This window comes from Peromyscus leucopus, chromosome 1, assembly GCF_004664715.2.
Source record: "Peromyscus leucopus breed LL Stock chromosome 1, UCI_PerLeu_2.1, whole genome shotgun sequence".
NCBI lineage: Eukaryota > Metazoa > Chordata > Mammalia > Rodentia > Cricetidae > Peromyscus > Peromyscus leucopus.
In genome coordinates, this window is record NC_051063.1 from 61299122 (window position 1) to 61313075 (window position 13954).

Consider the following 13954-nt stretch of genomic DNA (forward strand, 5'->3'; position numbering starts at 1 on the left):
TGTGGGCAGATGGACACTCACTGTGACACATGGGTGATGGGGGTCAGCAGTGTCTCCCCTTCCAGGTCCAGGTCCTCAGCAAAGCTGTTTGTTCTCAAGAAATGGGGTGTGCTTACTTCCAGCAGTGTAGGGCTCTTCCTTACTGTGGAGAAGGTGTGGGGACAGCTCATTAGGCTTCAGTAGAAACTCGATCATGAAGGGGCTCCAGAGCTGGATAGAACTAGACTCAAATGCTCTCCTCAACCTGCTATTGCTATGGAATAAAGGTGTGAGCTCCCATGGTCAGGTGAAGAATGGAGACAAAGCTTAGAAATTTCAGTCTCACCCATCAGGTTTACATTGAGTGGAGTGGAATAGGTGAATGGGTGTTCAGATTGGTCCCCAGGCATCTAGGGCCTCAAAATCCCAGACTGAGTGATAAAGGCTGGTACATTCTTCTCAGTGTGGTAACTGCCCTGGGGTTGAGCTTCAGAACTGAGGACCTGACGTATCTCAGGTTCTGGGCCTCTCACTAGCTTCACACAAAACATTGGTGTCAAGAACAGATAGAGGCACTGACTCCTAGTATTGTGCTGACAGATCAGTGAGCCGGGCAATAAAGGGTGCTAGTACCTCTGCTTATCATGAAATACAAACTGAATTCCTTGCTCTGGCCATGATGCTGTATTAACCAGGTGCTCTTTGAGGGAGGCCACCCAATTGTCCCAATAGATGACTTCATATAGCTCAGGAGACTGATCCAGATCAGTCTTCACAGGGTGTTCCAGTTTAGTAGTGTTTGCTCTCAACTCACTTTTCATCTAAAGTGTTTGATGTAGAGCAATTGAGTGCTTCTAACAAGTGGAATAATGCAAAATTCACAGTGGTCCTCAATTATCATAAGAGTCACCTGCCAGGCAGATCCCGGCTCATGGTTTTTATTCATCTTGATAGCACATATAACATTATACACTTGAATGAACCTCTATTCTTGTCAGTTTTGTCTTATTGTTCTGTGACATGCTTTTCTCCAGGTATGCAGTTATGCATCTAATGATCATTTTAGCAGCATAATAGCCCATAATTTAGATTTACTACAATTTACTTACTCATCCTGTATTTTATGGACATTGAGTCTCATAGTTCTATGCCAATCAGGCAGTGATGCAATATCCATCTTTACTGTTAAAAGCTGTTGACACACTGGGTCAAGTGAGATGGTGTATCTTTGGTAATATTAGTAAGTATTTTGGATTGTTCTTTTATTAAGTTATAGCAATTTTCTTCTCCTCCAACTTTCCCACTCTTTGCATGGCCCATTAAGCATGGTTAAAAACAGGTTTTCTCATTTTAAAAATTGTTACCAATTCTTTGAGAATTTCATATAATGTATTTTGATCATTTTTACCCTATCTCTTCCCGGATCCATCCTCATCTACCTCCTAAATCCCCAACTTTGTATCCTCTTGTTTTAAAATTTAATAACCCATCAACTTCAATTTGTGCTGTCCATATACTTCTAGGTGTGGCAGCCATCCCCTGGAGTGTGTTTGGCCTGCCAGAAGTCAGACTGTTAAAGAAAAACTGACTCTCCTTCCCTAGAAGCCATAAACTGTCCATAGCTTATCAAGAACCTCTTGGAGTTCATGAACCTCTTCCCACTCAATAATAGAATGTTGACTGGCTTGGACCTGTGTAGACATTCATGCAGCTGTCCTGTCATGTCCAGCAGTCAGTTCTAGTCTTCTTCTATAGTCTTTCCATCCCCTCTTCTACAGTGGTCCTGGGCCTTGGGAAGGGGATGAATTTCTCATTTTTCACCTTCACTGACTGCTTTCTGGCACGTTTGGGTGTCTTCTTGAAGAATTGACTGCTCATATTATTTGCTTGGCATTTAAAGGAGCTTTTAATTCATTAGAGATAATAACCTTGTGTTACATAAAGCATAAATATCTTCTTTAGTCTATTTTTGGCCTTTTAATACTATGTTGCTTTATTATAGAGACTATCTTGTTTTTTACAGTGATACTTCTTTTACTTTATGAAATGAGTTTCCCACATCTAATACAGCAGTCTTTTACATTTATTTCCAATACAAACATACACATGTGGGTATACATCTGTATGTGTGTATACATTTTAACACAGTTAGCATTTATGCCTAATGCAAGGGATGTTTAGTGGTCATAAAATGGAAATTCAAGACATACTATGTGTAGTCTTACTTTTTTAAAAAAATCTGAAGTATAACATAAAACTAAAAAGAAATTTAAGAAAATATAAAATTGTCTAGGACTTTAGGTTTTAAAGTGGATTGAGGTACAACACCAAAAACTTAATCCAAAAGAGGGAAAAATCAACTTTATCATAATTAGAAACAAATGAATTATTGTTGCAACAAGTACATTTTGCCAAGCAGTAAAAGAAGCAAGGAGTAACAACAGGCTTCATTACCGTTAAAATTCTTTGCATTGTGAAGACAAGGAGACCAATCACAGATTTGCTGCACATCATTTACTCAATCAAGGACTTGTACCCAGAACATTAGAAAGAAGAATGCTCATAATTTGACAACAATGAAACAAACAATCCATTTTAAAAAGTGGATTACAAGGACTGGAGAGATGGCTCAGCAGTGAAGAGTACTGACTGTTCTTCCAGAGGACCCGGGTTCAATTCCCAACACCCACATGACAGCTCACAAAAGTCTGCAACTCCAAGATCTGACACTCTCACACAGACATGCATGCAGGCAAAACACCAATGCACATAAAATAATAAATAATTTAAAAAATGGATTACAAATTAACATGTGAAATTGTACTCAGCCAAGGCCCATTGTCTTTATGGAAATCCTATTCACATAGGAATTCACGTATTCCATTCCAATTAAAGCCACAATGAGATAACACTGAACATTATGAACATGGAAAAAGAATAAAACCAAAAACATTATAACAGCAAGCAGTCAAAGGAAACAAAATGACTACAACCCTAGTGTGCTGCTGGCGGGAATGCAAAGTGGCACAGCTGCTCTGAAGAACAAACTTTACAGTCTTTTATAAACATGTATACAGTTTATGACCAAAGTGTATGGAACACTTATGTTCACAAAAATTGCACATGAATTATACACACACACACACACACACACACACACACACACACACACACATAATCAATTTCACCTCTAATTGCAGAAAACAAGTAACAACCAAAGGTGTCTTTTCAACAGCGAAATGGATAAACAAATTGTGATTTATCTGTTCCACCTATGCAATGGGATAATATTCAGCAGTACAACAAGATGAAGTGAGGGATCCTATAACAGCATAGATGAATCTCAAGTGCATTTTGCTGAGCATTAAAAGAAGCAAGGTGTAACAGGATGTATATGGCGTTATTCAGTTTGTAGGGACATTCTTGAAAAAGTAAAATTATTCGGGCTGTGAAACAGTTCAGTTTCTGTTAATGTTTTGGGGGAAAGGAGTACTTTAAAAGGCTCCAATCAAAACATTTTTAGGTGAAGAAACTTCTTTGTATGATATTTAAAGCATTTGTCAAAATCCATAGCAGTATACAAATTCCAAGTGAATGTTCCTGTGTGAATGGGGGGAAAATCAACCAGAATATTGGAGGGCCCTGAGACAGAAAGTGTACCATGATGAGTAGATTCTGTGTTGCAAATACATGACACAGCACTGAAAAGAGACAGAGGAAAGGAATTGGCCTATTGCTTTTAAAAAGAATGTTTGGATTGGATACTAAACAACTAAAAGAAATACTATCATAAACACAATATTCATGTAGGTAAGTTTGTTTCATACAGGTGTACTACATATCCAGCATTATACAAATAGTAACTGCACTAGAAAATGGGAGCTGGGACAAAGAATGAATTATTTAATCAGAAACAGTATAAACTCAGGGTTAGCTGCATTTAGATACATACAACAAAACATGGATGTGTATAGACTTCAATTATGGACATATAATTTCTCACTTCTACCTGCTGAAAGGAGATGTAAATGGTGACCCTTTTATGCCAAGGAACATATTCAGTGTCCAGATCACATTTTCTTATATTTTGGTTGTGAGCCTAGCCTTTAACGGCTGACTTATCCCTCCAGCCCCAGATCACATTTTCTAACAGTTAGTTCTCCAGTAAAGGCAAATGTGGCTTTTTAGAAGAATGGACACTTCTGAGACTAGCACAGGGAAACTACAAGATGAACCTGAAAGGAAGTAAATGTCAAAAGGGCTCATGTACCACCAAAAAAAAAGCTAGAAAAAGTTGAGCAACAAAACAATACTTGATTATACCTGAAAAATAAAAATTGCCAAGTTCATATTTATAAACAAATAATTGAAAAAGAAACGAAGGGCTTTCTTACAGAATGATTCCTATAAGTGTAGAAGGAATGAGTTAATTAGGAGTATGCCATAGAAATGCTTGCTTCAGGAAAGATCCGTGGGTGAATGCTAAAATTAGTAGGTGAAATCTGAAGTAGAAACTTCAAAGTCTCCCCTCCCCATATTTTTTTCCCAGTGACATTGATTGAATCCAGGGCTTCGTGCATGCTAGACAAGCATTCTGCCACTAAGCTACATCCTCAGTCCCAAAATAAATTTTAATTGCTTGTGATTTTAACACATTCACAGAGTCTCTGATACTCTCTTGTAAGAGATAGAGTAAAATTCCTCATTGCCTGAATGTTGGCTAGACCTGGTGACTTGTTCTTAAGGACTAGGTATAATAAACAGTAGGTCAGTTACAGTGAGATACTTACCCATGTAGTCAAGGTTAACACTATTAGCAATAGATCATGCTGATGAAAGAAAAGAAAAGCACCTTGTCTTAATGACATTCACAAAACCTGTAAACCTATCCTAATTTTTGGAAAACATTAGACAAACACAGAGTAGCAATGATACAGGATGAGTATTCTTCAAAAGCATCAAGGCCAATAAGTTGCAGGCCATAAGATACTAAGGACCTGATGAATGAGTGTAATGGCTCTTGGAGCATGAAGTAGTTAAACTGGGAAAATGACTAAATTATAGCTTAACAGTGCTGTATCAATGTTAATTGTTTTTAGTTTTCATCAATGTAAAATGGTTATTATAAGACACTGTAGTGAAAGTTACATGGTAAAACTATTTTTGCTTTTCTTCTACAAGTATATGTAATATATATGCAAATAAAACATACACAAATTAAAAGTGAAAAGAAGCAGAATGGTAGAAAAGAATCTTAAGTATATAAAGATAGATTAAAATCTATGGAGAAAAGCACAAAACCTTAAACAGAGACAACGACAAAAGCAAACAGAAAACTGCCTTTATTCTATTGACACATATATTCAATCCAGAAAAAATTCTCCCTAAATCTTAATAAAAACTAAGGTTTATGTGTGAACACCTTGACAAGTTTGTTCTAAAATTTATTTGGAAATGTAAAAGACCAGGAAAAAGTAATAATTCTTCAGGATAGTGTAGCTAATTTGCTTATCAAACACAAGTACTTCTACACAGTGATTATTAATATAGTGTGGTTCAAGGGCAGACTAACAGGTTAGTAGGACAGAGCTAGTTGTCAGAAAATAGCCCGTATACGTGGGCACTTACAGTGTATTAAAGACGTATGTTGAGATAGCTTTTTCTATAAAACATTCAAGGGAAATTGAAAATGCACTTAGGGAAAACACTAAATTGGACCTGTAATTTTCTCACACCATACATCAAAAATTCATTCTTGGCATTCCAGGGGATTATGACAAGCAAAGCTAGAAAGGTCCATATGACTGAATATAGAAGAATATCTTCATGACCTTAGGGTAAGGATAATTAAGAAGCAACAATCAAAAAGGAAAATACCAATTTTATTCCAGTCAGAGTCAAAACTTAAATATCTAAATACCTTTTAAATAGCAAAAAGAGAACCAAAATAATAAAACATAAAATCTTGAGCAAATCAGCAAGAAAAATAACAGGCCTGGGGCTGCAGATCTGTAATCCCAGCTATTTGGGAAGCTGAGGCAGCAGGACCGTTAAGACCTTGCCTGGGCAACAATGAATCAAGACAACTTTCAAAAAGCAGGACCCTGTCTCAAAGAGTAAAAAGGGAGCTAGAGATAGCTCAGTGGTAGAGTGCTTTCCTACTGTGCATAAGACCTTAGGTTTAAATCCCTAGCACTGAAGAAAATGATCTAACCAAAAAATAAGCAAGACACCCCCCCCTCAGGGGGAAAAACATGAGAGAAGAATCCAAAAGCCTGATGAGCTTATGGAAAGGTGTTGTGCCTGACTAGCAATCAGGGAAATGTAAATAAACTCAGGAGCTCATGGCCCATGGGGGCCAGCGGCAGACTTCCAGCAGGAAACTACACAGACATTACTTAGTCATAGTTGGGAGAAAGGCTCAAGTGAAGGGCTCTGTGCCCGTGACATCCTCAGAGAGACTAGGGAAAGACCGGTAAACCTTGAGGAATGTGTGCACATGAAGAGGCCCACAGGTCTGGGACTTGGTGGGAGTGTGTTACCATTCCCATTTTAGAGACTCAGGGCTGAGATTCAAGTGCACTGGGTTATATTATACACTTGTCAAGTCACAGCTAAAACTTCATCCAGGATTCAAATGTTCTTTTGGAAAAAAAGGAAAGAAAAAACATAAATACATATTTCAATACTTGCATCACTTGTATACAGAAGAAAGAAACAGCAAAGAGGTGGCTGGAAGAGGGGGCTGTGTTCTACACACCCAGAATGAGAAGTGCCATCTCCAAGCCTTATGGCCCAGAGTGAGCCCCTAAACCCCTGAGAAAGGCTCAGTCCTGGTATTAGAAAATGAAAATGTGCACATCAGTTGGCGGTCCAGAACGGGTGGGGCCTGCACCTGCCAGAGAGGAATGTGGACTCTTTGGTTTAATCCTGGGACGGGTTCATGGGGCCCCTGCAGTGAGGGTCAGAGAGGGCCTCAGCACAGTTGTTTTTCCTAGTCAAAAGGAAAGACTGTTGTCTGCTAGGCATGTTTCAGAGACTCTGGGGGTGCCTCCTCTTCCATGAGGAAACAGTCAAGACTGCCACTCCCTCTCCACTGGATCTATACTCAGAGCCAGATCAGACATCTTAAAGATTCTGGAAGGGAGTTAGTAGGGATTCAAATTATAGACATTGGTGCTGCTCCTCTTAGGCAAGAGCTTGGAGGAAGTATTGTGTTCTAAGAAGCCCCCATTGGTCACCCCATCTCTGAAGAGCCCAGAGTTTGTCTTTTATAAAGATGTGAAAAGATAGCCCTATGGTACTGCAGAACAAACTGTGAGACCACAGTGAATGTGACAAGGGTAGCTCACCTAGACACTTAGATCCTGCATAAAGGACACTAGAACAATGTCAGGTGTTCTCTGATGAACCAACCAGTGTCAGAGTACCTGGCCCTGGAGAAAAAGTACTCTTTCCTAGTGACAATGAGGTCATATTTTCCTAAAATGGTCCCAGTTTTGATGCTTTCATTCTTTGGCTGCTTCTGTCTTGTCAGAGCCAGAATCTGGACCTAAGTGTGCAGGGCAGAACAAAACAATTTTGTTTTCTAGGAAAATGGGAGGTCTGGAATGGCGAATGTAGCCTCAGGCGTGGCAACTGCCCCAGCTGGGGCTACCCACTGCCAAGTTTCACCCTCTCTCAAGAGAACCAAAACCAGACTCTACACAGCATCTTCCTTCTCAGCCAAAGGGCCTACTCATTAGGGTGATTGACATTTTACCTAAGCATAGGAAAAAAAAAAAAGACTGGAAAGAAATAGATCAAAATGTGATGTGTTAGCCTGTGGATTAAAGGACTTCAAATGATTTTCATTTCCTTCCTTATAGTAAATGTATTTTCTGTTTTGAATGTATGATACATTTAGAAGTCATAAAACATTAGTTTGTGCAAGTCTTTATTTGCCTTGTACTCATCATCTTGGGGTTAACACAATGTATCAGAGTATCCCTCCTCACCCACCTTCCTCTATCTGTTCTTAAGATGTACAGGAGACACAGAGCTCTTTCTTACCAAGTTCTCCAAAGCCTTCCATTTCCTAGCTTCATTTCCCCTGCATTGAGCTCACAGACTCGCCTTCTGCTCACCAGCTCAGCATTTGAACATTCCAAGTCCAGCTCTCTGTAAGGCCCCAGGCCACTCTGCTGCCCACTACCCTCTGCTGAGATTTGCTGGTGTCAGTAACTTCACCAGCTGCTCACCCCTGTCCTCCTCCTCTGATTATAATCCTGCCTAATCTCCCAGATGTAACCCAAACTGCCTTCTTCTATAAGCTTCCCAAGGCTCTGGAGATTGCCCCCCTCAATTGCTGTGGGGCTTATGTGTGCCTGGCCCTCAACATAGGAACCTTGCTTTCTTCCTTCCCCATGTCACCTCCGGTGCCTGGCACAGGCAAGTCCCCTGAGCCAGCTCACTCCAGTGGAATAAACAAGCTGCCTATGTCCTCCCCTAGAAGAGGCCCCTTCTCTATGCCCCTCAATCAATTTTCCCGTCTTGGTGGATTTGCCAAAGCCCTGTGGATCCTGCACCATAAAGGAAAAAGCCCTCCCTAGGGCATCTGGACAGCTGCAGTCAGGCCCTGCGTGACATTGCTGAGCTGCAGTTCCACAGCCTGTGCCAGCTGCCCATGCCCTGCTCACAGACCCTGAGCCAGACCAGCACCACCACCACCTGTGTCTCCACTCAGAGGCGAGAAGTAAGAGACAAGGACAGAACGTGTAAAAGCCATTCCCACAACAGCTGCCAGGAACAAGACGAGAAGTGCAGTGTAAATGTATATTCACAGCTGGTACCCAGTTCCGCTTAGGAAAATACCTTGCTTGAGTGGACACCTGTTGTTTTTGCATACCCTGCAACCAGGCCTGGCTTCTGGAAATATCTCATTGAATCCTCCTTAGAGGGGTCCTCATTTACAACTCCCTAGTGTGTAAGAGTCAGGAATCCATTGGCAGTTTTCAGAGGGGCCTTTGTGGCTGGAACATAGCCTCAGAGACATAGTTGGAGCAACAAGAGCCTATTCTGAGCCTGTGGCTTCTTTATAACTGGTAGATATAAGCCGGTGGCCATTGTACACTCATTGGAAAATGGCTGCTTAAGGATATAGATGTGTATAGCTGTACATGTATCTAGCTGTGCATGTATCTATGGGCAGAGAGTGAGGAAAAGAGAACAAAAAGGGTAGGGAAGAAGGAGAAAGAGATCATTACTGTCCTAGGTTTAGCTGTGTCTGGAACAGCTGGGTTCAGATTTGTGAGCCAGAAAAGTGTCCCATTTGTCATTATCTAGATTGATTTGGGTTCAGTCATTTGTTTTCAAGAGCCTTTAGGAGTACATAAAGTTAGGGATAGGATATGAACATGAGGAGATAGGTCTGGAGGTATGTCTAGGTAACAACAACAACCAAAAACCAAACCAAACCAACCAACCAACCAAAAACAAACAAAAAAACCCAAGCCAGTAAGCACCCCTGATACAGCCTTGTTAGGCTTTGCAAGGTAGAGGACCGAGAGGAAGAAGGTTAGCTAGAAAAATCTGGCCTGAGGCCTCGACTTTAGCTTTACACTGGCCAGGAAACTCTGGGAAAGGGGCTTCTTGCAGCTGCTCACTGACTTTCTACTGTTACAATGCAAACACCTTCAGAGAGGATCTCTCCATACCCTGTGCATGTGAGTGTTTTTTGGCACATTATGGAACATGTTGTACTTTGCATTCAAGCAAAGATTGTAGGATACATTTGACTTGAGATGGACAGTGACATGATAGTTGAAGATTACCTGTAGAATCCCAAGAAATCTTAGGAACAATGCTTGGCTTTGTATAACTTCAGAGTTCATATTACTGGAGACTTTGCCCTAAATGCCTTTTCTCACAATGGAGATAACAGGCCTAACACATAAATCTCAGAGTAAATGGAAATGGTTCTATGAGCCCACGGGTGGAGTCTGAATAGTAAAGGTGCTAAGGAGGACAAGCAGTGACAGAGCCAGTCCTAAGTAAGCCCAGGAAGCAGAAAGTGAGCAGCACAGCTGCCTACATAACTAAATCAGTCCACCCAGCAACTTTCCATGCTGCAAGAAGTCACTGTCCAGGTCTCCCAAGACACATTTGCAAGGAAAGGTTCCAGGCAGCAAGAGCAGCCTCAGGAAACTTTAATATACAATGGAATCTGGGTTAAGCACTATCTTCTCCAAAAGTTGAGCTCACAGGACATTCCCCAGAAACCTCTGGAGAGGTGGGGAGGAAAGTTTCTGGAGGTCTTTGGATGAAGAAAACAAAAAAGTGGCCTTGATTTTCAAGGAGAAATTACACAGGAAGAAAAAAATGTTTTTAATCTAATTAAGAGCGATCTTTTCACCTTCATCACAACATCACGGAAATGTGCCAGTTCTTAACTTCACACAATAATCAAAGCAATTAAGGAGAAGCCTTGGAAACTGGTGCAGATGTTCTCAGAATGTTTAATGGGGAAATGAGTTGCAGGCCTCATTCTCAGCATCCGGCTCCAGGCCCTGGCTACCAAATCCAGACATCTGCTGGGGCCCGACCCCCAGGCCTGGAGGGCGTGTGCTTGAGAAACACAGGTCTCTTCCCAGGCTGCCTCCAGCGAGGCCAGATCTGAGGCCCCAGGGGCTCCCCATGGTTCCTCAAGCCAGAGCCTGGACATAGTCAGAATCACCCCAGAGCTAGGGGGAAGCTTAATGTCAAAATTATGTTAACAACTGATGTCAAAAGTAATCAACTCAAACTGGCTCCCCCACCCCTGCTGGCTGCAGGAGGACTATGAGCAGAAGAAGGGAGGGCAAAGAGTCCCTGGCAGGGGCCAGAGGAGAACATCATGTAAAAGTGTGGCAGCATCAGTGCAGTGTGACTCTATGGGCCTCAACTCACTGTTGTCGTACTGGACCCAAGAATCAAACTGGTCCATCTTTGAGGAATTTCCAAGAATAATCAGAAAGTATGTAGAAATGAGGATGCTGCTTACTTAGGAAATAGCCTGTTTTTAAAACAGAACAGAAGGGCATATGACTAATGGTAACTGACTTCAGAGTGAAGACCTTGATGTATAGGCGCAGCTCATTAAACCACCTTGGAAGCTCTGGTGTGTGGCACACACAAGAACACAGAGGTAAAGAAAACATCCCTAGTTTTGAGGACACATAGGCAGTATGGGTCCTCACACATGTACTACTTTTAGCATTCATGTTATCTTCCTACCAGTGGCTTAATACAAGAAATTCTGTGTATGACTCCAGGGGCCTGTTTAGCTTCATACATGGTAGGTCAAAGATGATGGAAAGAAACCTTTCAAAGTAAGCCTTCAGTGGTGATCAATACTCTAGCTCAGTGTTGCTGGTAGAACTTTAATGAGTATTGTAAGACATTTTCCAGCTGTTCATTGGAGTGGAGTGAAAAAACAAAGTGCTTATCTATCATTCTGTACTCTAGGACTGTCCTTCAAAAGTGAAGGAGAAATAATCAGATAAGCAAAAACTGAGTAAACTTATGGCCTGTTGACCCTCTTTGTAAGGAATGTTGAAGTCTTACACAAAAGGAATATAGGTGAGAAACTCAGACATATCTAAAGAAAGGAAAAACACCAAAGGTAAGTGAATGTAAAGTATTACTTTTTATTTTAAAATTGGCCTAACAGGTAAGATTTTGTTCAGAACAACCAACAATGTGTTTAATTATAATGGTTATAATATACTTAAATAAGTGAAATGAATGACAGCAGTGATTTTAAAAGGGGCAAGATGGAGGGGTTATGATTATTTCAGGTCATACCATGTGTGCATTGGTATAGTGTTATTCAACGTGGGCTTAGATTAGTTGAAAATGGATACAAAATCCAGAGAGATCACCCAAAAGAGGAAAAAATGCAGTTCAAGCAGTACTCCAAGGAGAGAAAGAGAGATAAGATGGAGGAGGGAGAAATATAAAATGTTCTAAACCTCAAAGAACCATAGATTTTTCTAGGTCTCAATAATTTTGTAGATAATAATCCTAGTAAACAAACTTTCACAAAGCATGTATAGCAAAACCAGTTTGTATTCACAGGTTGTATCTCAGCAGTCTCCTGGGTTTATGGTACCAGAATCCCACATATAATCTCATGTTGACAGTAGATTTCAGATTTGGAAATCTGTCTTGCATAGTCATTGGCATTCAATAAGTATCTCCCCCCAACCCATTTTTGTGGCAGTGCTAGAGGAGAATGCTATGCAATTAAGCTATATCCAAGACTGGTATCCTGCCTTTCTAATTGCACAAGGTCTAATGTCTCACTTAAAAGGTCTATATTAGTTACAGTATAATTCTTCACTCTTAGGTATTCCTCACTCTTAGACTCAAAGTGGTTTTGAGCAGGTTAAAACCAACTAAACACCACCAATAACAAAAAAGACATATGCTACCAAGCCATCAAATATGATCTAGCTAATATTCCTACTGTTGCCACTGATAGAAAATATCCCAGAAAATGGGGAAGGATAAAGAAGGGATTGGGGTAGGACAAGGAGGGGAGAGATGGTACATCTCTTGTTTGGGAGAGGGTATTTGTCAAGAACCCAACATAACACTAGATAGAAACATACCTCAGGAAATATGACCTTGGTAAAGAGAACATTGGCATAAAAAAGTGTTGACTTTCTTTGGTACAAATCTGTTTAAGGAAAGTACTTGTTCATTGTAAAGTACCTGGTTTGTTGTTAAAGTATGGCCGAGAATGTGGCCCATCAGAATTTAATTTCAGAGTTTCTATTAAAGTAAGATCTGCTCATTCTCTGTAATTCTATTGAGGATGAAGCCATTGCTGATAAAGATGGGCAAAGGGTTGCTTTGCTTTTTCAAGATAAATTATAGTATTCAAAGAGATCTTGATATTTAGGCATTAGACTTACTAGACAAATACTTAGAGCAGTTATTTCAAAGCGGTAAAGACATTGGTAAATATAATAAAAAACAAGCTATAGACTAGGACAAAAACATTTTCAGAATATGTAAAGAAATAAAGAATGGGATGTTATAATAATAGAAGATATAATGAATGATATGGACCAACCCCTTGGAAAATATAATGTCAAGTCTCAAAAGACGATATCAACTCAATAGACAACCTGAACAGAAAGCTCCATGCTCAAATGGGTTTACTGATGAATTCTGACAAATATTTAAAGGAAGAAATTATACCAAATTTTCTACAGTGTCTTTCAGAAGGTAGAAAGTATTGCCCATCTCATTTGTTGAGGCCAACGTTGCCCTAGTTTCCATAGCAGAAAACATTCCAAACAAGATAAATATGAGTAACTCATGCTTTACAAGTGGAACAATACACTGCAAAACATTAGTATGCCAAATGCAAGAATACCAGTTGTTCAAGGCTGTGGAACATAAAAAACTCAGGTAAGTGATCACGTTATATGATTATATCACTGGACACGAAAACGTATCTGAGAAAATTATATTCCAACCCATGAGAAAAAAAACCCCAAACCTCTGGAACATTAAAAACTGGACACAAAAGTGCATCTGATAAAATTCTTTACCAACTCACCATTTAAAAAAAATCCCTCTGGAACATTAAAAACTCAGGTAAGTAATCACACGAAGCAAAAAGAAACTACATGATTTATATAGCTGGACACAAATATCTGTCAAAATTCTGTAGCAACTCATAAAAACAAAACCTCTGGGATACTGAAATCTCAGGTAAGTAATCAAATCACAAGAAGCAAAAAGAAGGGACATGATCATATCACTGGACACAAAAATTCATCTGACAATTTTTTACCAACTGATGACCAAACATAAAAACAAAACCTCTGTAACATTAAAATCTCAGGTAAGTGATCACAGGAAGCAAAAAGAAGCTACATGATTATATCACTGGACACAAAAATACATCTGACAATTCTTTACCAACTTATGATCAAACACA

The 13954-nt window shown here is 40.0% G+C and overlaps 1 protein-coding gene across 1 annotated transcript in view; it reads right to left on the reverse strand.

Moving 5' to 3' along the window:
• Positions 1-13954, reverse strand: part of Kcnq1 (potassium voltage-gated channel subfamily Q member 1) — a 329937-nt gene that overhangs the window by 167598 nt on the left and 148385 nt on the right. Inside the window, exon 11 of the mRNA XM_028870925.1 lies at positions 22-142. Coding sequence (XP_028726758.1) covers positions 22-142 — 121 coding nt within the window. The remainder of the gene's footprint in view (positions 1-21; positions 143-13954) is intronic.